This window comes from Podarcis melisellensis (assembly GCF_964234715.1).
Source record: "Podarcis melisellensis genome assembly, chromosome: 10".
Taxonomy (NCBI): domain Eukaryota; kingdom Metazoa; phylum Chordata; class Lepidosauria; order Squamata; family Lacertidae; genus Podarcis; species Podarcis melisellensis.
This window is the reverse complement of record NC_138542.1, coordinates 51858286-51883054: the sequence shown is the minus strand read 5'-3', so window position 1 is coordinate 51883054 and position 24769 is coordinate 51858286. Positions and strand designations below refer to the sequence as shown.

At 43.5% G+C, this 24769-nt stretch overlaps 1 protein-coding gene across 4 annotated transcripts in view; it reads left to right on the top strand.

The window, feature by feature from the left end:
* CHST11 (carbohydrate sulfotransferase 11) overlaps nucleotides 1-20485 on the top strand; it is a 189405-nt gene extending 168920 nt beyond the window's left edge. For all 4 annotated transcript variants that reach the window (XM_081928353.1, XM_081928352.1, XM_081928355.1 and 1 more), the window contains one exon: nucleotides 19045-20485. In XM_081928353.1, the coding sequence (XP_081784479.1) occupies nucleotides 19045-19899 (855 nt within the window). In that variant the 3' untranslated portion in view covers nucleotides 19900-20485. The remainder of the gene's footprint in view (nucleotides 1-19044) is intronic.
* The last annotated feature ends 4284 nt before the right edge of the window (nucleotides 20486-24769 follow it).

The window sequence follows — 24769 nt, the reverse complement described above, 5'->3', positions numbered from 1 at the left end:
TTGAGTTCTTCCTGTAGGCATCCCATAGGCAGTTGGTTGGCCACAGTGAGAAGAGGATGGGGACCCAAATTGACCTTATCCAGTAGGGACCTTCTTATGATCTTAGATGGGGACATAGCCAGATCTGGTTGAAGCCATATTCCTATGTTTCCCTTCCTCTTCACAACCCCATTGGCCCCACAGGTGGTCTCTCCTAGGCCAAATTAGGGAGAAGGACCATAACTCGGTGGAAGAGCATCTGACTTGTATGAGGACAGCCCTAGGTATCTCCAGGTCTTAATGAGCTGCCTTCCTTGACTGCCATCCTTGCCAGCAGCTACCAATGGCAAGATTCCAAGGGCTGTATACCAGCGGTGGGTGTGGCCACAAACATGGGCAAGCTTTTGAGGGCCATATACCAGTGAGAGGTGTGGCCTAGAGGGTGTGGCTTGGGTACAGTCCAATTGAAGAGGCCTGGAGGGCCACATGGACACACACACACCCGTCCTGAGATTCCCCATTCCTGCTCTAAAGGCGCTTGGTCACTGTTTTCCCTCACCTGAAGTCAAAGGTCATATAGTCCAAGGAGAGGTTTACCACTTTGCTGTTTCTGAGAATGAGTCTATGAGTGGCAGAGAGAGTGCATATGAGTTCAGGCTTCACAGGGACTGAAGATAGTTGACTTTTCGTGTCAAGGAAGAAAGCTCACCCAGGGCTTCTTAACCTACTGAGCTCCACGGGAATCTTGCTATTGATTTCAGCAGGTGTACGAACAATCTCTTCTCCATTCTGTATTTTGACACAGTTCTTCTGAAGAGACACTCCTCAGAGGAGAACTAGTTCCGTGCTAGAACAACATTGAGCGGCAGGTTTGCCTGTCTGCCTTCACCCAAGCGATTTTCACTCTGAGATATTTGTGTCATTTGTTACTTTAAACAAGTCTTTTGAGGGTAGTTGTTGTTTTTTGCATGTCACAAATATTAATTCCCCCAAATATCCCGACCTGTCACTCCGTGGTTCATGCTCCCCACAGAATTTTCAACTTCCCTCCCTCTCCCTACCACCTAATACCAGATGTCGCTCAGTGCCGTCAAAAGCTTGTGTGCTTTTGAAAGCTAAAGCCTGCTCAGCTCCAGAATTCACTTGCAATATTTAACTTGCTTTCTGTGTATATCATCTATTGGCCTCTTAGTGATCCATCCCTTTCATGTTATCGTGCTCCAGCCTTCCCTTGAAGGTACTTTATGCACTTGCTGCTTCAGAGACTACTCTGGGGGCTTCATTATTAGCTAAGCCAAGCCTTTCAATCTGTTTCTGTGCATCAATGGATTCTTCATCTTCTTCTTTTTTAAATGAACATATGTTATCAGAATGCTGTGGAAGTCACTTTATAAACTGCCATTAAACTCACTCTCTGGCAACTTATTGTTATTATTTCAACATTTATCTGCAGCTTGAAGTATTATCGCCCTGCATTTGCCTATTTTTAATGTGCAACGTGCACGAGATGTTCCATGCTACAGTGTTCTGTCATTGGCTGAGACTTTTATATCCTTGGGTTAAGTGCATATTTAAACACTTCAGGGAGTAACTGGCTAAGCCTGGAGCACCACAGAGAGGAATCTGGTATTACAATCTGTGGCCAAAAAAAAAAAATTGGGAAAGAAATGCTACTTTGTGATACATTAATACCAATGTTAGCAACTGTGATCTCTGAGTTTGTTTGTTTGTCGGTTTGTTTTTAAAATGCTTGGAAAACAATATAGAAAACTGGATTTTGCTGTTATGGTTTCAGAGAAATGTTTTAGACACAGGGCGGTAAAAAATTCAAAGGGATCAGACACAGATAATTTTCTTTAATAGTTCAACTCCATGATACATTTTTCAATTATCACAATGGCTCCATCTATATATCAAGGGGAGCAGGGATTACAGAAAAAAATAAAGATCACTCAGTGTTTCCTGATGTGGCGTAACTTATGTTTTAATAAGTGCAATGTGCCCAACTGTATTATGTTAAATGAAATGGTGTACAAGCAACATTATTTTACATATATGTGAAATATTAATGTGCACATTAATTGCAGCTTCCTAGTTCATGATAAATATGCTTTGTTAACTGTCTGGACCTTTTGCCAAATTTTGCACATGCAGAGGTGTAGTGCATAGAATAAATGGGTGGCGGTCGTGTTGCTGTGCTTCTCTGGCTAACATGTCCATTTCATGTTGCTTCATTTTGAGAAGGCTGGAGATAAACTAGAGAGGAATACAAAGGATAGGTGAAGAGACTTAAGATGCAACCCTAAGCACACTTATTAGAACATAGTGGGGCTTTCTTCTGAGTAAACATGTATTGCAGGAATGGGAAAACGCTGACCTGCGGATCAGTTGTAGCTTGTGGCACTTTCTCATCTAGCCCACAGCCTTCTCACCTCCCTCCCTCCCCCCATCAAAAATCTTTGGGTAGATTTTGGTTCAATATCAGAGGGAGCAATTCTGGCACAATGAATATGAGCCATGCATCTGAACGATGGGGGACCACCGACAGAGGCTCCCCAAAAGATCCCAGTGATGGGACAAGAATATAAGGAATCAGGTGGTCCTTAATGTATAGGGGCCATGTAAACTAATACAAGAACCTTGAACTATTGCATGTAATTAATTGGTTTGGTCCTGATTAAACCTGCCTTGGTAATGCTCAGATTAGGTCGCTCTGTAGTTTTCTAACTCTGATCAAATCTTAATAACAAGGAACTGGGCACTGATAACTAATGAAGCTCTAGGTGTCCGTCCGTCCCCCCCCCCCCCGCCGCCTTCTGTGGTCGCATCCACATCATGCATTTAAAGAACATGGATTTCCCTAAGAATTTCTTTATCCCTCATAGGGTTACAATACTCAGCAATCCTTAACAAACTACACTTCGCAGAATTATTTGGGGGAAGCCATGTGGTTGTTGTATGGCATGGATGTAAAACTGTAGCACTCAGCACTGGGGAGGGTTGGGGATATTTGATGCCAGAGACAGGCCAAGACAATGTGCTGCCCCTAAAGTCTGCTGGTAGGATTGTTGGTTTGATCCTGTATAGTAGGTGTTGTGTCCTCAGATGAAGGGGCAGGTATTTGCACTGGTCAACTGTACATGCCAATTTGGTTAGTAACTCATTCCTCAGTCAGCCACTGAAAAACAGTTTTCTTTGCAATTATAACTGGCTGCTTTGGCCGCATTTTGGTCCTACTGACCAATAGCAACTGAACCCTCCTTGTCTCTCCTCTGCAGTATTTTTCCAGAGAAATAACCTGGGAGTCTTGCATTAAATTGGCATGTGGTCAACTCGGCCTGGGATGTTCTCCCACCATCCCTCTAGAAGTCTGTTTCATTGGGGAACTTGCAGTCTTCGCTTTGGAGCAGCCTCTCCCAACTTGGTACCCACCAGCTGTTTTAGACTCCAGCTGCCATCTGCCCCTGCTGATACAATCGTGGGAGATGCAATCCAGAACATTTAGATTGGGGGAGGCTGTTTCAGAGTAAGCAAACACAGCGCTTGCTTTTAAATTCGCCTGGAAAAGGGATTTGTGCTTCTAGGCATGCATCAAACATATAAACCTGCTTGTTTATAACAAAAGCGGTTTGTGCAGATCCGGTGACCTGGCTGCAGATATAGACACTCAAATTCATACAGACAAGTTCACAGAGGAGAGGGCTGTCAATGGCTGCCAGCACCAAAGACTCTGTCTCCACAGCTAGAGAAATCAATGCTTCTACATATCCGTTGCTTAAAACCACAGGACGGAAGACTGCTCTTCTGCCCAAGTCCTGCTTCCTGGTTTCCCACATGCATCTGGCTGGCCACTGTGAGATGGGCAATGGACTAGATCTGATCCAGCAGGACTGTTCTTGTTTTCTTATCTTCTTTTGCTTGACCAGTAGAGCCTAATCCTGTAGGGCAAATGGGGTGCTGCCCCATCAACCTCTGCCTTCCCCCAGCTGCCTTCCTTCTTATAGCCAGTCCTGGGGGTGGCACTGCCTGCAAGCTTTCTCCTCCTTAACCCCAGTGTTCCCTTGCAGAGCTGAGCATAGAGGGAAGTGGGCACAAAACTAGAATTCGTCTCTTCTGCCTTCCATTGGATCTGACTCCACGTATAATTGACTGGCACCACCTACTGCTGAGCTCCCTGCCTTTTGCCCTGCCAATCCCAAAGGGCACCAGCTGCCACTGGATTCTTCCTGATAAATAATATGAGGTTTGAAACATGAGAGGTTTGGTCTCTATTCCCTTCCCCCCTTCACCTGCCTTAGTGGTGCCCTAGAGGATGTTTTCAAAGTTCGTAGAGTAGTGTCATCATATAACCCTTTACAGAGGTCAGTTCAGCCAGAATGAAGACCTGGCAGGGGTGGCATTGTGGTGGAAGGTTTGGCTTCCTGATCCATCTGCAATCATTTGAACTTTAGAAGCTGGCCTATCAGGGTTTCCAATCATGTGGAGAGGCCCCTTTGCATTTGAAGGTGTGTGAGCAACAGGGATGCCAACTTATAATAAATATTGGGGGTGCGGGGGCCCATACCGACATATAAAAAATATTGGGGGGGGCGGGGGCCCATACCGACATATAAAAAATATTGGGGGGGCCCAAGACCTCCAAACCGCTGCTGCTGGAGGAACGAAAGAGGCGAGCCCCGGGCTGCCCCGACCTTAAGTGAACCTGTGAGGGCCCGCCCTTTGCGGCAGCCGATTGGCTGCCGCCGTGGGCGGTGAATATTAATGAGCTAGGGGGAATCCCCGCTTCTCGCGGGGCTGACGCCAGCCCCGCAAGATTGTTGATGGGTCGAGAGCCCGCAACCCCACCCCCTCTCTAGATCGGGAGTGGCTTTGTTTTAACTCATTACTGAATGTATTTTAAAAGGTAACTATCGTCAAACAAGGAAAATAAAAAATACCAACATAATTTTGTGATTTTACAAAGCACAAAATTATTGGGGGGGCGGAACCCCCCCAAATGAATTTTTGAGGGGGCTCGGGCCCCCTCAGGCCCCATGGAGTCGGTGCCTATGGTGAGCAAGATATGTGTGGCGATCACAAAGGGATGTTTCACTGTCTACTGATCCCTGTGCCACCACTTTATTTCTTGCTGCCACCACCCAGGCCCCACCTGGTACAATACTGAGTCCAGTCAGGGTTAAATTGGAACATAAACTTCTGTTTATTTATTGCAGTTTAACAATCATGTGGTTTCATCAACGGTATTGGTCAATTACAGTCACGGGGTGCCTATCCAGACCTATAACTTCTGCTACCTGCTCTCACTCACTAAACCACCTCTCAGATATATACTTGTCTTCCTAGCTCCTAACTGTTCCTGACTCAGCTTATTTTGCTACACTAACTCAACCTACCCACAGACTCTATCCCCATTCACTCCCACTCCAACCAACCTCCCAACCTCCCTTCGCCCCACCCAGAGCTGGTTTTATAGTCCCTCTGACTCCACCCCCTGGGTCCTGATTGGGTAACCTGTTTAACTATTTCACCTCCAGCACTCTCATATGTTAACGTCACAATATGAGCGAACAGAAATGGGTTGACACAGAGGCTTCTGCCCTCCCCTTACATGAGCCACAGATTTTCAGGGTCAGAATCTAGCTTTCATTGCTGGTTCCTGGTAAGAGGGAACACTAAGAACTAGTAGCTTAAGCACATCTAGGGCGATTACCACCCATCATTGCTCTTACGAATAGTCACTGTGCTTATTTTGCGTACATTTACGCGTTAATTGAATTTAGACTGTTGGGGCATAGAAAGCTGCCTTGTACTGAATCAAAGCATTGGTCCATGTCACTCATGATGGCCAACACAGACTGGCAGCGGCTCTCCAAGGTTTCTGAACATTCCCAGCCCCATCTGGAGATGCTGGGGCTTGAACCTGGGACTTTTCCCTCTCTGCATTCCCATGTATATATACCTGCCAACTAGAAAATTGCTTGTGTTTGCTTAATTACATAGCATGCCGCTACATTTCTTGTTTTTCTTTAGATAATTACAGATCTACAGGTCATGATGGAGAGAGTGAATAGCTAAGCCTCCCTCACAGAAGCACGGGCTTCTCAGCGGGAATCAGGCTTCCTAGCACCTGTAATCATTTAAAGAAAAAACAATATGTGTGGCTATATACTGCATATTAAGTGAATGTTTAGTCTGGCACTGCAATGGAAGAAGTGGACTCTACAAAAGCCAATGCATTACTATGTTTGTTAGTACGAATATAAGGAGGCAGCAGTTTCCATCCCTCCCTGACGCTGCCACAGTCAGTGCTGTTTCTGTTGCACTACAGTTCAGCTTCTGCTAAAACCTATGTTATTGATTTGCTATCTGCTGCGACCTGAACAAACTCAATCATGTAATTTATTACATAATTAATTTAAATGTATTTTAGTGAAAGGGAAACATCAAAAATAGCGCTGAAAATAATGTAATGATTTACGTAATGTTTGCTGAGTAAAAGAACCCCATATTTGCTTGTGTGATTTCCGTTACTGACCTTGGACAAACATGTGAATTGTGGCAAGTTCCACTCCCATTTCCGTTTCCGATGGAATTCTCCAACATCCATGTTTGTTAGCCTTTAACGGACCACAATACTTTTTTCTTGTTTTGCGCAGGAATTGCGACCACAAAACATTCATATTTAGCACCTGCACTTTTCCTTCTTTCCCCGTTTTCTCCCTGAGCCTTGTAGGGCATCTGGTCCATATGGAGACTCTAAGCAAACGACAGGGAACAAAACTGGTGACTTGCAGCTCGTAAAATGCAGTGGTAGCCGAAGGAAGGGTTAATACAAAATGGGAAGCAAGCATCTCCTTTTTCCGTGCTTGAACTTGCTGTCTGCTGGCTGTCTTTCTGAATGTTCAGCTGAGCATGGCAGGGATTCTGTGCTCCCAGCAATGGGGCAATCTCGCCTGCCATTTCTGTCCACTCATGCCTCTCCGCCCATCTCCCCATGGCAGATTCAGGCAAGAAAAACACAAATGATTAAAAGCAAAGCAGGAGCAGATGTTCCGCATCAGGTTTAAAACAGGACTGCAGTAGCTACATTATCTTAATCCTCCAAGTAGGATATGTGCTCTGGGGCATGTTCCTATGATTTGTGTTTAACATTCTGGCCTTGCCGCTGTATACAAATGTTTGCTTCCTTTTTCTGCTTTTCGTCGGCTCAAAGCTCAGATGGAAGTCAAATGTTACTGACTTCATGCTTCCCCTGGGGGATTGAAATAAGGAGTTTGAAATAAAACAAAAACAACGGATCACGTACTTTGAAATTAGTTTGCTGTGATGTAGATCTTTCTAACTTTTTTTTTTTTTTGGAGAAGCAGCACACAGGGATTTTGATGTGGCCAAAAGCCAATCACTTTGGTGAAGAAACAGCTATGTTTAGGGGAGGCATGAATATTTCACAGGGGTACGTGTCTCAAAATGCAACGCAGCCTGCCCCACGCAATACTCGAATACAGTGGTTCCTATTTGATTTGGGAAACTGTTGTTCATATCTCCCCCTTCCAGTATTACCATACCCTATACTTTCTGCTCTTCCCCCAATTTTTTAAGCCTTTATTTGGGTTTGTTCTGCAAGACCAATTACGATGGTGCAATTTGCTGGTATGTGACTGAATCCCACCAAAATCTAGCAACAGTCTAGAAGCCCCCTTAATTTCCCCCTGTCTTTGCCTTTAAAAAAAAGGGGTGAAACACTGGGGTACTGTTACACACATTAATGTATGAAATCTGAAAATTGTCCCAGAGTTAGCACTACAGCTTTAGCCAAACACCTGCTGTCTGAATAGACCACAGTACCTGAATTTCAGCTCCGCTGGTTCTTAGATTTCTCTGTTTTTGTTGTAAAGATTTAATTTTCCTGGAAAGCTGATTTTAGCAAGGCTGCTATAGATTAGATGGTCATAACTAAAACCACATAAAGCAGGACATTTCAGTATAAAGTAATTCTAATGAGCTTTACAGAAAATGCTAAATACCAGCATTTAAATGATGCCTCAGAACAGATTCAGTTCAAAATAATGGTTTTGAATCTGAAATTTTGTTTTGTGTATGGGAAAAGGAACATTTTAATTAAACAGACAAAGGACTGACAAGAGTGTTGCCTATGATATTTTTTAAAAAAAATAGGAAAACCTTGAGGATGAAAATGAGCAACTGACTCTAATGAGAAGACATCCGACTATCAATTTCTCCCTTTCATGTCATTTGAAATATGACTTCCTGGTAGCTGAAGGCTCATACATTACCTATTACATGCACATGGTTTTCATTTTACATTTCAGTTTCCTATTATCATCATTGCTAGTTGAAGGGAGAAAATAAGCACCTTCCCCTGTGGAAAACAAAACCATGTCAAAAGAAGAAAGCGGGGGGGGGGGCGGTGAGGAGAGAGATGCAGAATGGAACCCTCTTCCAGATGTGTGTAAATTACATGTGAGCCGAATCTCCTAAGTAGTACCTTTCGGAGGTCATAATAATTGAAAAGCAGTGCGGGGAAGGTTTTGACCCCAAGATGTTCATTTCAGTTGCATGGAAAGAGCAGATGCAGATGCCACTCTTTCCAAGCAGAACACATTCCACACCACGTGAGCAAGGAAGGCTGCCGCAGAGGACAGGAATAGATCTGTCAGGTGGGTACATTTCAAGGGAAAACTAGGGAGAAATGCCTTACAGGTAAGAGCGGTTTGACAATAGAGCCAATTGCCTAGAGGGGTCGTGGGCTCCCTTGAGGACTTCAAGCAGAGCTTTACAGCCATCTCCTTGAGATGCTTCAGCTCTAGATTCCCTGCAAAGGGTCCAGGTTAAACTACAGAAGCTATGACAGAAGTAGGGGTCTTCAGGGTCCTTCCCACTGGATATGCATCCTTCTTGTCCTGTTCTGTCCACCTCCTGCGGCAATTCGACTTGAAAACAGCCTCTTGTTGGCCTAACTGCCACATGGTTTGTGTGAGTGAGCAATCTTCAAGCCTAATTGCTGGGGACGGGGGAGATGACTGAGTATGTGGGTGAGTGTGATAATGAGTTTTGGTTATCTGTGATCATGGATCCCACGAGGTTGATAAAACACTGACAAACCTAGCTTTCATCCCTCATTTTAGAAAAGAAGGTATGGCAGCAAAAACCTGGAATCAGGACGGAGCTCAATGTTGTGAGGCCAGTGCTTTTTAAAAAACCAGTTTGGGGTGAAGACTGCTGTACCATAAAAAGAGGATTTGCAGTGCTTTCATCTCCTGCATCGTGTGTCTGGCTTCACAACTGAACTAGTGGGTGAGCATCCCAGCATGGTGCACACTGGTTAAAGCTTTCAGCGGTGGCAACTCTGCACAAGTGCTCCCTCGCTCATTGCTCCACCTAGGGAAAGATAACAAAGCACAGTTTAGTTGGGTGCCTGAAACAGGATGAGTCTCAGTCCTACAGAAGCTGAGTATTTCATCAACCTTCCCCAGAGTCTGAATCAGGCAGAAGCAGCAGTACACAAGAATGGTAGCTTGAACCAGCATCCACTTTGCCAGTATGGTCATCTGCCAGTTTGTTTGTGAAACTAGGAAGCACCTATTATAAAACCTTTGCTTTGTTAACCTTTTTCAAATTTTACCTCTGCCTTCCCTCCTAAGCCTTTGAGGGAAGACAGACATAAAATTAGAGATGTTTCTTGCACCTCTCTCAGATGACATACAAACACACATGTACAGTGAAGATGGAGGAGGAGGAGGAGAATTAAGGCAGGAATCCTGCCACAGCCATCCCTGGGTAGGCTTGAACCACCAACCTTCTGATTAACAGTCAGACGCACTGAGCCATTGTGCCACAGAAGAAGAAGCACAGTGTCCTGCCTTTCAAGAGATTAGTTCATGCGATGCATCTTGCCCCCAAAGTCCTTACTATCTTGCCTTTTCTTACTCCCTTCCCATTGCCCTTATGCCTTCCCTTCACCCTACTGATCTTGATTCTTATGCTGCTTTGGCTGTGGACCTTATGACTCAGACCTTAGTGCTAGAAGCCATGGTGAGCAGCAAGCTGGTATAACATCAGGCCTGTGGGCTGTATGTCAAGGAGTTGACTGATTTGCCCTACAATTTAATCTCATAAGACTAGCAGACTGCTCCAAGGTTTGCATGTTGGGCAGGCAAAGAAGAGTGTTCTTGCTGGCAGATACCTGCCTGACAAAGGAGACATGAAGCTTCCTGGCTTTCCCTTTCTTGTTGGGAATCTTTTGTGTACCAGGTGGGACAGGAGATCTGACAAGTTTGCAGAAGCAACAAAAAGCGGAACTGGCATCTTCAAGCAGATCAACAGAGTGAAACAATTAGGGCCTGGCAAGTGTTCAGAACTGATGAAAGGGTTGTAATGCAAGGCAGACAGCGACTGTCTGCAACTGGAAATAGACTAATGAGCAAATACAAAGGGGGGATCTAACAAGAAGCTTCTTGAATAAAATCAGCACTCGAAGGAGACTCTCCTTGAAGGTAGAAAGAGGACTTTCCTGCAGTTTCAAGAAAGAGGTCCACCATTGCCTTACAGCAAATTTTGATGTAGAGCTCTCCCTTCAAATTAGATTAGGCAAACCAGGGAGGTTTCCCAATAAGTAGGAGGTCATTGTGTCGTTTCATTCCTGTTTTGAGCATTCATTCTCAGGTCCAGAGATCTGGTAGGACTCTGGCCTCAGGCTGCACCCCTTGCCAGGCCATGCCTCTCACCAGCTTAGCTTCATATTGTCCTTGAGTGTTTTGACTTATCTGTAATGTGTCCTTGGACTCTGCTAAAGCCACTTGCTAGTCTGGTTGGAGGAAGCCGAATCGAGTGTATTGTCAGGGGCGGGGGAAGAATAGATACCACAATGTGTGGGTTCAGTGTACTCTACTGTACATTAAGAGTCACGTCCATTGCTCCACCCACTTTTGGCTCTGACTCAACCCACAATTGGCCAGCAGCTCCTAGAAGTTTGCCTATTAGGCCTTCAGAGTAACAAAGGTTTCTCAACTGTGACACAGAAAATCAGGGAAGTCAAATCATCTGGCTCTTAATCATCTAAAGTGGCACCTCGGGTTAAGAACTTAATTCATTCCGGAGGTCCACTCTTAACCTGAAACTGTTCTTAGCCTGAAGCACCACTTTAGCTATTGGGGCCTCCTGCTGCCACTGCACCGCTGGAGCCCGATTTCTGTTCTCATCCTGAAGCAAAGTTCTTAACCTGAAGCACTATTTCTGGGTTAGCAGAGTCTGTAACCTGAAGCTTATGTAACCTGAAGCATAGGTAACCCGAGGTACCACTGTATTGGTAGCTGTGTAACGATGGGCTTGCTGACAAAATATGATTTGCATGACCATTGTTTTAACTTGGGTGGTGATGTAGTGAAGCCACTGCAAGTTCTGTTTATAGCACAGAGACTGATCGTAGCTCATACTCCAGTTGTATTGAGGGTGCAAGTGGAAGAAGCTCCAAAATGTAGGTTCAGCCTGGTGGTGATGATTACTGAGTGCCATCTTGACCTTTGTTGGAGGTGGGTAACAAGCATTTCCAGGACTGGTGGCCATCATTAAAAACGAAAAGTAACCTAGTGATGACTTTACCCCATAACTATCCCATAAAAATAGCCTTGTGAACTGTCCCTGATGCCTCAGCCATGCATATGTTTTCAGATTCATGCATCGCCTTGATTTAGGGGCTTGCAAGTCACTTCAGAACTGTAGCCTTTGATGACTTTGAGGATAACATTGGTTGTCGTTTTAACAAACGAAAGCAATAAGCCTCTGCGCGTTCATCTCATCCGCCTGGACCTTGTTATTGGTGTCGCTTTGTGGGGGCTTGCTGGAAATGTGCTGAGCGGTGGCAGTGGGCCATAACTTCTGCAGATGCTCTGGTTTTCTGAAGATTGGTCTCTGATGCTTACAAAAATGTTTATTGAGCACACTGATGCAATCTGCTCATTCATAGCATAATACATTAGCCTTATTGCAATGCTGTTTTAGCCTAAAAGGATTTGCTGGCAAGCCATATTGTAATTAAATTTTAACGTGACTACTAGTGTTTAATATGTGTGGGGGGGTGTTAGTGAGGGTCTCGAGATATATCTGTAGGGAGGTGCAAAAAGCAAGATGTTGCTGTATGGCTCCCAATTTTCTGCCATTAAGCCTATGAATAAAGGGTACCCTAGGTCAATTACCTCCCATGCACATTAGTGAGTGGCAGTTACAAATGGGAATGGAAGAGTCTTCCTCTTCCAAGATCAAGGTTAAATGAAACCTCAGCATGAGGAAAGAATAAGTTCTCAGAGGGCGGCCGTAAATAAATTAGATTCCAGCAGCTGCATGGAAATTGCACAGGATTCTATTTGAAATCGAATTAAAAATACAGGCAACAAAATGCAGCATAACAATACAACAAGATTACTAATTAAGCTGGAAAGGAAACTCACTGATTGCAGCCCACGGGTAAGTTTGCAAGACAATTAGAGTAAAATAATCAAAGTCTGGAATGACTAACCTGTGGCCCTCCAGATGTTGTTTAGACTCTAGAAGACCCCATCATCCCTGACCTTTGCTCATGCTGGCTGGGGTGATGGGAGCTAGAGAAGCTGGTGCACATTCCCTTATCTGGCTTGCCCCTGAGCTGAGGATAAGAGATTTGACTGCTGCATCTGTACCATCCTTTGGGGAATTCCTAGAGCAGTGCTGGATGGCCTCATGGACAATTGGTGTAGGTGGTGAAACCCTTCAGACTATGAGAAGGAGCCACATGAGCATGGAGAGTTTCCACAGAAAACCACCTCCCAAGCATGCAAACTAAATTTCTTTGCAAATGTGGGAGAAACTGGGTGAATAGTGAAAGGTTTCTTGGACATTTGCATCACAAAACATGGCCAACTGTTTAAAACACTCATTTTTAATGAAAAATATTGTTAGAGAACCACACAGAGAGAAAGAAAAGTCCTACAAATAACTTTTGGTATGGTCTTTTGTGAGCTAACACAGTTAATAGGCTATATATTGCAATTGACACCCAAAGTCCATGATGTCCTCCAACACTGTGGGAAATATAACTAGATATTCTTTTTTAATTTTGAGAGGCATTTGTAAATGTCAAGAGACTTAAAAAAACAACAGTAGAAAACAACAGCTTCCTATACATCTACTTAATAAATGGGGCTGAGTTGGGTGATTAATTAGGCATCCTGCCTTCTGTGAGTCACATGAAGAAATTGTTGCTAAGTTGATCTTCATAAAGAGATTATAAAATAGTGTGGTGGTGGTGTTTTGCAGCCGGCCAACATGTACCAAGGCAAGCATGCAAACTTTGGACTTCCAGTGTACATTTACATAGGAAGAAATGAAAAGATTGAATTTAGAGTCACTATCAAAATTCCGCCCAGGCAAAAATTCAAAGTGAATGTGGGGGTGGGCGTCCCCCAGCCCCCAGACAAAACATCTGAGGAATTTTGATGGATAAAGGCCGTTCATCAGGCTAGCAATGTTTTTAAAAGGGAGTAGGATAATACATTCATAGCTGAAGTGGAATACATTCTGCACCACTTATCCTCAGCCCCAACTTCACCATTTTTGTCTGAAGAAGTTGAGAAGTTTATTCTTTAAGTAGATTGGTTCACCTAGGCCAAAGTCCTTCACACACACAGAGCTCTTTCAGGACTCTTGTTGCTTAGGTTTAGTTTTTGTTTTTATTCTCAGTTTTTAAAATTGCATTATTGTATAATAATAATAATAATAATAATAATAATAATAATAATAATAATAATAATAATAATAAATTTTATTTATATCCCGCCCTCCCCAGCCGAAGCCGGGCTCAGGGCGGCTAACAACAATCAAATAATCAAACAGTCAAATAATCACACATTCTAAAAATATTTCATTATAAAAATTAATTAAAATCAAATTGATGGCAACCGATTAAGCAACCTACTTTGTAGGTGCTTCAAGCTTATTAAACCACCTTTGTGTGTCTTTCGGCAAACATCCATGTTGCTGCTTGCCATGCACTGAAAAATATACCAAAGCTGGGGTGAAGCAGGTCTTGGTGATGTGAGAGCAATATCTTCTCCCCACTCCCCAGAATGCATTTCAGGGTGTTTTCAGGGCCCATCCTATTCCTGGAGTTGTAATCCGTTTTAACTTTTTAATTCTATATTGTCGTAACGTGCCCTGAGACCTGCTGGTAAAAGGTTAGTAATAAATGTCATGATGGTGGCAGCGGTGATGATTTCAGCACTCCCAAGTTGGCATTGGCTTGTAGAAACCAGACACATGAACAGGCACGTCCTGATTTAGGTCACCCACAGCATGGCCCCTGGCAAGAATATGTGTTTACTTGCTTGCTGTTCACTATTGCTTCTTGAGTCAATGAGCCTGAATCCCACCGCTACCTATTTTAAGAAATGACATTGACAAACTGGAGCATATTCAGAGAAGGGCAACCAGGCTTGTGGGGCGTCTGGAAAAAAGTCCTATGAGAAGCAGTTAATAGAGCTGGGTAGTTTTGCCAAGAAGTGAATATTAAGGTGAGACATGATAGCTGTCTTTAAATATTTGAAGAGCTGTCACACTGACGATGGAGCAACTTGTTCCCTGTTGCTCCAGATGGCAGAATAAAAACCAATGGGTGGAAATTGCAGGGAAGCGAGTTTCAGCTCAATGGTAAGAGCTGCTTGGCAGTAGACAAGGTAGGTTCAGGAGCTGGTGGGCTTTTTTTCACTTAAGGTTAGTTAAGAAGAGACTCAAAGCTGTCTGTATCAGGGATGTTGTAGCTGCATGCTGTGCTGTAGATCCTGCAAGGGGTGGGTGGGGAAGAGACTGTAGATGGCCTCCAACGCTTCTCTCAACTCAAAAGTAACACCCACATGATAGATTTAAAGCACATAGCTTCCCTCAAAGAATCCTGGGAGCTGCCATTTGTGGAGGATGCTGGGAAGTGTTGCTCTGTGCGTGGTAAACCACAATGCCTGGGATTATTTGAGGGAAGTCATGTGATTTAAATGTGCTGTAAATGTAACATGAATAGGACCCATTTTAGATACTCCCCCCCACCATGTCCTTTCCAACACTGATTCTGTGAATTTAGAATATCAAGAGATTTAAGAAAAAAACCCACATTCTCCTTTTCATATTTGTAAACCACTCATTCAATAGAAAACCTCTAAGCGGTTTACCTATTGACTGCTGAGCAATTTTTACATATTCTGATATCTGTATTCAGTTATCTCCTGGCAAATAACATTTTGCTTCTCTTAAAGCGGCATCTGAGTTGCATTCAACATATGCAGCCAATAATTTAAAAATAAGAGCTACATTAAATTTAATGTTTTGCTATTTTTTTTCTGAAAGAAAGCATGTCATTAGGGCTGGGAGGAGAACTCTGTGATTATAAGTTTATTGACTTAGAGATTGGAAATGTTATTAGTTTCAAGTTCCACTACAGATGGTAGAGATAACAGGGCATATTTTCCACATGACTGGCAATTTTTAGTGGTCAGTATCAACATCTGGTATAGGAAAGCTTCCTCTATTATATGATCTTTAGTCATTTCAGATATTCCAGTTTGTCACAGACAAAGTGTCCTTTGTATCTTCCTCTCATGGTAATTCATACAGATTTTGGAATATTCACGTGTTTATGATAGCCTTCCAACCGTCTTGCAGATTAATCCTGTTCATGTCGTATCCCTGCCTAAAACATACACATATTGCATTAAGTTGAACTGTGCAACTTTCCCTTAAGCCAGACTCTTTCCCTTTCTTCACTTGGTCTAGAAGAAACTCTCATGCAAACCTGTAATTTTTTTGTTTTTATTTTTTAATTTTTATTAAATTTTCTTTTACAAATTAATCAACACAATCCTGTTCTCAAATTTCCAGTTTTTTGTACTTCCACCAGCTCCTCCACCAATCATCCATATTTTCTATTCATTACGCATTTTTCATGTCTTGTATTGCTAGTTAATACTGACTTATCGCCTCTGTTTTTTTTTTACAATACATCTTTAGCAATCACAAAGCCTCTTTAAAACCGACTAACGTTGTCTGTACATCACATATGTTTTCCAGATAATTCGTAAACTTTCTCCAGTCCTCGATGAATTTGTGATCTTTTTGATATCTAATTTTCCCAGTCATTTTGTCCACTTCTGCATAGTCCATAAGTTTCATTCTCCACTCTTCAAGTGTCGGTAGTTCCTCTTGTTTCCATTTTTGGGCCATTAGTATTCTTGCCGCTGTTACTGCATATTGAAAAAGTTTATAGTCCCTGCTATTAATCTCTCTTCCTGTTATTCCTAACAAACCTGTGTTAGGAACCCTGCTAGAGCTGAGTAAAATCCATTTAACAGCCTGGTCTCAACTACAGAGTTGCAAGTTCAGATAGCTAAAAGGCAGATGAAAGGAGGACCAGGACAGAGGGAAGGCAGGAGAAACTGTAGCTTCCCTGTCTATTGAGGCCTAAGGGGATTGAAGCCTAAGGCATTCAAGGTTGCAGCCTGCAAGCCTGTTAGTTGGCTAGGCATCTGAACCAATCTTGGGGAGGAGAGTATTTTCCTTCACAAGGTTCAGTGATACGAGTAAACTTAGTTTCTATTGCAATTTGGGTTAATTCAGGAGACAGCTTGGATCTAGATGCTGCATGAAGAAAAAGGTGTAGCATCCTTGGTGGCTGAGGTGCAGCCCTTGATGTTTAAAGGCCTCACACAGAATGGGCTCAATTTCTGACCTAAAATTATTCAGATGCCTTGTTGAATGTTCAGAGAGAGAGAGATTACCTGCCCAGAGGGAATAGTGTGTAGCCAGTCCAGAGTGTTTATATCCAGCTAGTGGATCTTTGGATGAAGGATAGTATACAACTACTACTACAACTAATCATCATCATCATCTTCATATTTCTCTTAATCTGCACTATGCCTTATATTGCTCTGTCTTGGAGATAAATATGGATAAATTATATGACGGGTAGGCAACATGGTCCCTTCCAGATATTGTTGGACTACAGCTCCCATCATCCCTGGCAATGGACCATACTAGCTGGGGATGATGGGTCTTGTAGTCCAACAACAGCTGGAAGGGACCCTGCTTTAAGCTTTCTCTCTTGCCCCACCAGCACTTTCAATTATACTGTGATGTCTTGCTGCCTCCCTCCCACTGTCAGCCTGCTTGCCCCTGAGCTGAGGATAAGAAGAGTAAACAAATGAGTCATCTGTCTTTGTCTTAGAGCAGCTTCACACTTTCAATTCCCTCCCCCCCCCACACACAAGGGTGTATCTTAGTCTAGGAATAAAAATACTCAGAACACCACTAATAATAGCTTTCTAACAATGGGCAAATGTCTCTAGGATTGAGGGGGAGGGATCCTCACGAGAAGATCATGAGACTTGGTGGACTTACCCTGTGGCGGGTTGCAGGCTCTAGTGAGCAGCGGAAGGATGTTCCATTGAGTAGTTTCCCACAATCCCCTGGAGCATTCCTGATTTAGTGTTGCTCCAGGGCATTGTGGAAATTTTAAATGGTGGCTCCAAGCCATGTGAAGCTCATTGGTCCATGAGAAAGGAGGTCTTCAGGGTAGGGTAGGGTAGTAGCTCCCCCATCACAACTGCCCAGCCAGGTACTAGTGCCAAGGCAGGCCAGGTAGAGTGGGAAAGAGTACAAACAGGCAGTAGGCTGTGATTCTCCTCTCTCACTAGCCCGTGGTAGAGCATAATTATTGGGTGCCTGATTTTCAAGGTTCCTTCAAGGCTATCAGTAGCTACTAGCCACAGTGGCTATGTTGTACCTCCACTGTCATAGGCACCAGTCGCTGGGAATCACAGGTGGGCAGGGTGCTGTTGCACGTGTGTCCTGTTTTCGGGCTTCCCACGGGCATCTGGTTGGCCACTGTGTGAACAGGACACTGGACCAGATGGACCATTGGGCTGATCCAGCAGGTTCATCTTACATTCCTATGTCCTGGTTTGAGCCCTGCAGCTCTTAATTCTCCTATAATTCTCCCCCTTCTTTGAAAGCAGATGACTCTTTGCATTCCTGAATCCTTAATAAATGTATAGCCACAACAAAGGACGTCAGTGCAAGGAAGCATTCTTTTGAGTGCTGTACAACAAAAACTACCTGTTAAAAGTCTGCCTGCCCTTGACCTCTTATTGATTTGGTTGGCAATAAGAGGCCAGCATCAATAGCAAAGAAAGAAAGAAAGCTTCAAGAAAGCACTTTTGACTGCCCGCCCTCCTCTGAGAATAGCCGAGGTGTCCACACATTTTATTTCACTTGCCAAGGTCACAGCCAATGAGGAAGCCAAGACAATTAATCCTAGAGTGAGACAGACATCAGCAGCAAGAGTACATACTGTGTTCATTTTCGAAGGCTTTTTGAAACTCTCGGCCTCCTGCTGCGTCTCAGCAGCAAAGGTCAGCCTGAGTTCTGCTCTTCCGTAGAAATGAGTTTGACTGCAGGAGCAGAAAGAACTTCATTTTCTATATATAACTACGAGAGTTAAGACGTTTCAGACAAAGCACACTGAAAATACATTTGGTATTAGGATATATGTGTATCGTTCTTCAATGCTTGAGCGGAATGGAAACCTTGTAAAGTATGTCTGCTTGCATCCAAATTCTTCAACCTTGGTGATTCTGTGCGACTGACCACTGTCCCTGCAGGTCGTGCCTATGATAATAGCCAAGATTATGATAGCTAGGGATGGGACCTCCAGATTCTGAGGCATCAGTGGTTGTCTGCCTTCTTCATTGCTATTTTGTGAGCATCCAGCTGGTCACTGTTGGAATGCTGGACAGGACTGACTTTTAATCTTACCCAGGAAGGCAATTCTTATATGCAGGATGTTTTAGCCCAGAGTTGGTCCCTTGCCAGACCACGTTACTAACAAAGGCTCTGCAGCCTTGTGTTGCTGCTGTGTTGTTAATACATCAGAGGAATTTGTGTATAGAAGTAGGTTTTGGATTTCTGCCCAAGATGGCAGCAAGTGTTTGCAAACTGTACTGAGTTATCCACTTTTGTTCTTTCTTTACGCAGTTGGAATTATCCAGCACGGCCATCCTTCATCAGATCCGGAGGGATCAAGTCACGGATACATGCCGAGCCAACAGCATGTCTAGCAGGAAACGTCGTGTGCTGACACCCAACGACCTCAAGCATTTGGTGGTTGACGAGGATCATGAGTTGATCTACTGCTACGTCCCCAAAGTGGCCTGCACCAATTGGAAGAGAGTCATGATGGTTTTGAACGGGAGGGGCAAATACAGTGACCCGATGGAGATACCAGCTAACGAAGCCCATGTCTCGTCAAACTTGAAGACGCTCAACCAATACAGCATCCCAGAGATCAACCACCGCTTGAAAAACTACATGAAGTTCCTGTTTGTCCGCGAGCCTTTCGAGAGGCTGGTGTCAGCCTACAGAAACAAATTCACCCAGAAGTACAACACCTCCTTTCATAAGAGATATGGAACCAAAATTGTCAAGCGCCAAAGGAAAAATGCAACCCAGGAAGCCCTACATAAAGGCGATGATGTGAAATTTGAGGAGTTTGTGGCTTATCTCATAGATCCTCACACCCAAAGAGAAGAGCCATTCAATGAACACTGGCAGACTGTATACTCTCTGTGCCATCCCTGCCACATCCATTATGATCTCATAGGGAAATACGAGACACTCGAAGAGGATTCCAACTACATTCTTCAACTTGCAGGAGTAGGAAACTATCTCAAGTTCCCCACCTATGCAAAGTCTACAAGAACTACTGACGAAATGACTACAGAGTTCTTCCAGAACATCAGTTCAGAGCACCAAACACAGCTGTATGAAGTCTACAAACTTGATTTTTTAATGTTCAATTACTCAATGCCAAGCTACCTGAAATTGGAATGAGGTGGAGAGCCAGAGAAAAGGGAGAAAAAGAGGGGGAAAGAATATGAAACCTGTTTTATTTAAGATTTTTATTTGTCACAATTACATATGAAGAATGGGTTATTTTGTAAGTTAATATTTTCTTCTTTTTTTGAATGATGCTGCGAGCAGCATAGTTGGAAATCTATTATTTAAATTGTCGGTAAGAAGGGACAGCTCTGTTTGCAGGGTAAGAAAACTGCGGCGGCTGTAGCTCTAGATGTGACTAGTAACTGCGACACTGTTTGGTGCGGGGCGCGTGGGGGGTATTATTTGTGTCCTGATGAATTCTTTTCCTTTTGCATTCTTCATAAATCTCAGCCTTTTATGTTATTTATGCTTATTTAAGAACACAATAGATTCCTTGTTAGGAGCCAAGATGCAACACTGTGCGGACAAAGAAAATGTTTCCTGTGCATTCCTTGCAGGAGTTTGTCTCTCTGTCCCTAATGTCATTACTGAATGTTCCACTAGTGAAGAATGTGTGCAAATAATTGGAAACATTGGAAAAGGAATGGGTTTAAGAGGCTCAGGGGGACCCTCCCTTGAAATATATATGTCAAAACCTCGTGGTTCTCTGATCTGTAAGACACACTTTTCTGCCGATGATCACACACAGATGAAGGCCCAACGTTTGTCCACAGGGACGCAAGGTCGGTGAGGCTTTCACCTTCGAGAATGTATTAAAACATCACACATGTGCACTTCCAAAATGAGGGGTGAGGGGAAGGAGGAGAAGTGGACTGCCTTACGCAGTCTCTCCTCCCTTAAAAGGGCCAGTCCAATATTAAGCCAGACACTTCAACCACCTCCCAACCTCCCTGCAATGAAATGAGTGATGCATACAATGCTTCTGATGGGGAAACCAAGTCCTTCGGAGATGAGATGACAGCTGATTGGCAAACACAATGTCTAATTTGACCCCCACAATGCTCATATTTTGTTCTTTCTGCAGGGACCCCCTTGCATGTACAATACTCCTTGCGACACCATTGTCCGTTCTCATCTCCCTGTATCTTGGGCCCAGTGTCCATCCCTGGCTTCCTGCAAAGTTGGCTCAACCCAGCCTTCAGAGAAGGCACCAGCAAAATGATTGGGAAGGGGTGTGAATATGCTGCATACACCCTACCCCTAATGCCATGTTCCACCCATGACTTGTGCTCCAAAACAAAGAACATCCTGCAACTGAAGACATGATCGTTGGTTTCCCATAAGGCAGATTGAAGGATAGATGTTGGGTGACTCCAGCTCCCATCAGCCCCTGCCAGAATGGCCAGTGGTCAGGGGTAATGGGAGTTGCAGTAGAACAACACCTAGAGGGCCACAGGTTTCTTATTCCTACTGTATCCTAAAGAGTGAACCAGCACCACGTTCTGAACTATTGCAACATTTTTAGGTTCCCATTGCAAATATGAAATGACAGCAGGGACTCTCCTTTAGGGTGGATCCCTGTGCTCTAGAATACCTGCACAAAAATGAATACCCTACAAAGGAGCAATTTTATCAGAATACCATGTTGCCGTGTGTGATAGCATCGGCCTTGAAAGGGACAGCTAGAGTTGCTTAAATATATATGTGTATACATGCATAATATTTAAAGTCTGTGACTGAAAGAAATGTGAATGTATCTTGTACAGAGCAAATTTTTCAAATCTCTACTTTGCCAGACATGATGTTAATATCATTTTTTACTTCATACTTGGCATTCCCTTGTTTGACATCAAGATGGATAAGAGGTGATCCATCTGCATTGCCATGATAAATACTATTAGTAGTAATATTATTTAAGGCTGTAGTGGCTAGTCAGCTGAATGGTTAGATGGACCAAACGATTTTAAACTGGTTAATTAAAAATATGTCCCCAGTTAATTGGGCTGCAGCTTTTAAAAACAATGTAGATTTTTATAAAAGTACTTACACAGACCGTAGGTAGCAAGCACCATCTTAGAAGAAGCATTTCTACAATCTCATATAGAAGCCTACTAAGGTCAAGCCTCTGTGGTGGATGCTTGTTGTCACCTAAAGCAATTAAAGAATGTGTTTTTTCCTTGAGAACAATTTGAGAATTTTTCTTGAGAACAGATTGGAAAAACAATTAATTAATGTGTTTTTTCCAAATCCCATGATTTATGAAGATTACCTTAATTGGCTGACGGTCCTAATATTATTGTAACATGTAGCCCAGGGGTCTGCAACCTTTAAGACAAAAAGAGCCACTTGGACCCGTTTCCGAAGAAAAAACAACCTGGGAGCCGCAAAACCATTGCGACATTTAAAGCATGCGCGCCGCTGCCCTCCGATCTGACAGCGGGCAGGAGGGTGACATCGGGACGGTGTGTGACTAACGCACGCACCGCCCCCATGCGACGTCACAGCCAGTACAGTGCCCGCCACAGTGGGGAGTATCGGGGCGCACAATGAGCCTCCTCCCCTTGCTAGTATCCGCCCCGGAGCCGCGGCAAAGGTGTAAAAGAGCCACATGCGGCTCCGGAGCCGCGGGTTGCAGACCCCTGATGTAGCCCAACATGCTGAAAGTGATTAGTGGATTTTGAGTTTCCAGCTCGCTCGTTTTCCCGAAAAAAATAAAGAGTAGAATCATAAAATCGTAGAATTGTAGAGTTGGACACCGAGGGTCATTTAGTCAAACCCCTAAATAGCCCTAGTTAAAGAATAGCGTTTCAAGTGCTCTGTTCTCTTCACACCTGTTATCTCAGTCAGTGCTGTGCGGTGAAATTTTTCCTAGGGGAACAGTTAGGGCCAGAGGCACCAGCTTGCAAGGGCCATTGGGAAGGGTGGTCGACACACACACAAACATCGTGCTCCCCCTCCCCAAGCCAGTAAAAGGCTTGCTGGTCTTTGGGAAGGTCTAATGTGCCAGGAACATTGAGGGGACTAGCTTAGTCCCCTGACCGCACACCACTGATCTCAGTAATTGTACTGCACTGTGAGAGAAGCTTGTGACACATTTGGTAAGCAGAGCCTGGTCCAAAGACCTATTTTGTAGTGGCTGAGGGGTGTAGCACATGCTGGCACCTCGACTTAGCACCGCGTCACCGAGGAGGATACCAGATGTCACATGATCTGAGCGGGGCAGCCCATCATATGCCGAGTCTGGATGAAAGGGATGAGGGGCCTAAAGGCGAAGTAAATCATAATTGGGAAATTCTAATGCCCAAAAGCAAATTCAAGAAACGTGTTCAATTCAAGTATCATGGGAGAAAGACATTGTTCTGGTGATACTACTGTCACAGGGAATGTTCCCAAAGGCGTGATATGAAACTGCAGCTAAAGAAGTCACAGGAGGCGGCTTCATTTCATTTGGTGAAGCTGGTTCACAGGTGCTGACGGGCACCTCGACTGAGTCTCAGCAAAGAACCTTGAGAAGAGAGCTGGAGAGTCTCTTTCAGTGCTGCACCCTGTCTCTCTCTGTCAGCTGACTTTGGCCTACTTCAGATTTTGCCACCCTCTGTTCCTCAGCGTATTGCTTGACAGTGTCTGTGAGTGGACTGATACCAGTAAACTCCTTGGAAACTCAGGTTGTGTATAACCTATTCCATTAAAGCACATTCAATACACATTCTTTCCCTCAAATAACTCTGGGCACTGCAGTTTACCCCTCGCAGAGTTACAATTCCCAGCATCCCTTAATGAACTACAGTGCCCAGAATGCCTTGCGGAAGAGAATGTGCTTTACATGCATAGTATGTGCAGAGGCACAATCAGCAGAATGGGGCAGCAGCGTCCTGGTGTTAAGGGTAGATTGTGCCACGCCTGTGCCAGGCTGCAGGGAGTTGGGGATTTGGCAGTGCTCCATTATGTAAGCAGACAAACAAACACACTCCTCTTTTCTGAATTATGCAGAAAACTTTACACAGCCAGGACAGAGATTCACCAGTCCTTCTCCTGATGTTTTATAGTTGCAGGCAGTAGGAATGGATAAATCCATCAATTTCCATTTCCCATTTTTCCTATCTTAAATTTGGTTCATCCTATTTTGACATATGTTTGTGAATTGTTGAATGAAAGAGCCTACATGAAAATTCACAACGTTTTCAAGTGCATTCTTCCTGATATATACATTTTTTTAATGCAGTTTTACTGGTATGTGCATTTTTTTGTAAGTGGTTTCCCCCAGATGGAACACATTTTTGTATGTTATTTTCACTCATCTGCATATTTTTGCATGGACTTTCCATAAGTTTTAGAGTCTTTTTCATATGCATTCTTTTGGATGGAGAACTGCCTCAAAAATTGGAGAAGTGTGAATTTCAAAGGAGAACTTTGGTTCGCTTTGTGTGTCATTTTGGATGGTGCAGATTTGGGAAGTTTGCATTAAAGTGTGAACCAAATGAATTTCTCCCCACTCCTTGCAGGCAGTTAAAAACAAACCTATATAAATGAAAATTCAAAAATGAACTGGAGTAGAACACTCTCATATACAGTAGAAATTGTTCTGTGTGAAATGGCAAATTGCTTTTTAAAAAAAATTTAATTTTCAGATTTTGAAATTTACAAGCAATTGTCAAACAACCAAAACAAAAAGAGAATTCCATAAATTCCCAAGGACTTCCCTCCTTCCCTCTGTGGGTCCTTACATTAACTTTTTTCTTCCTGCATCCTCTCTCTTAATCCAGTTCCATTACAACCATAGTCCAATGTTAAACTACAAGTGTCTTTCCAGTCCTACTAATAATTTTAATTGTTTGCAATGATTTTCAAGGTAAATTATATATTTTCACCATTCCTTACTGAAAGTCTCATCAATTATCAATCAGTGAGATGGCAGATTGTGATACGATGAGTAGCATATTGTCTGGAAATTGTTTTAAACAGGCAATTATAGTTTATTCAT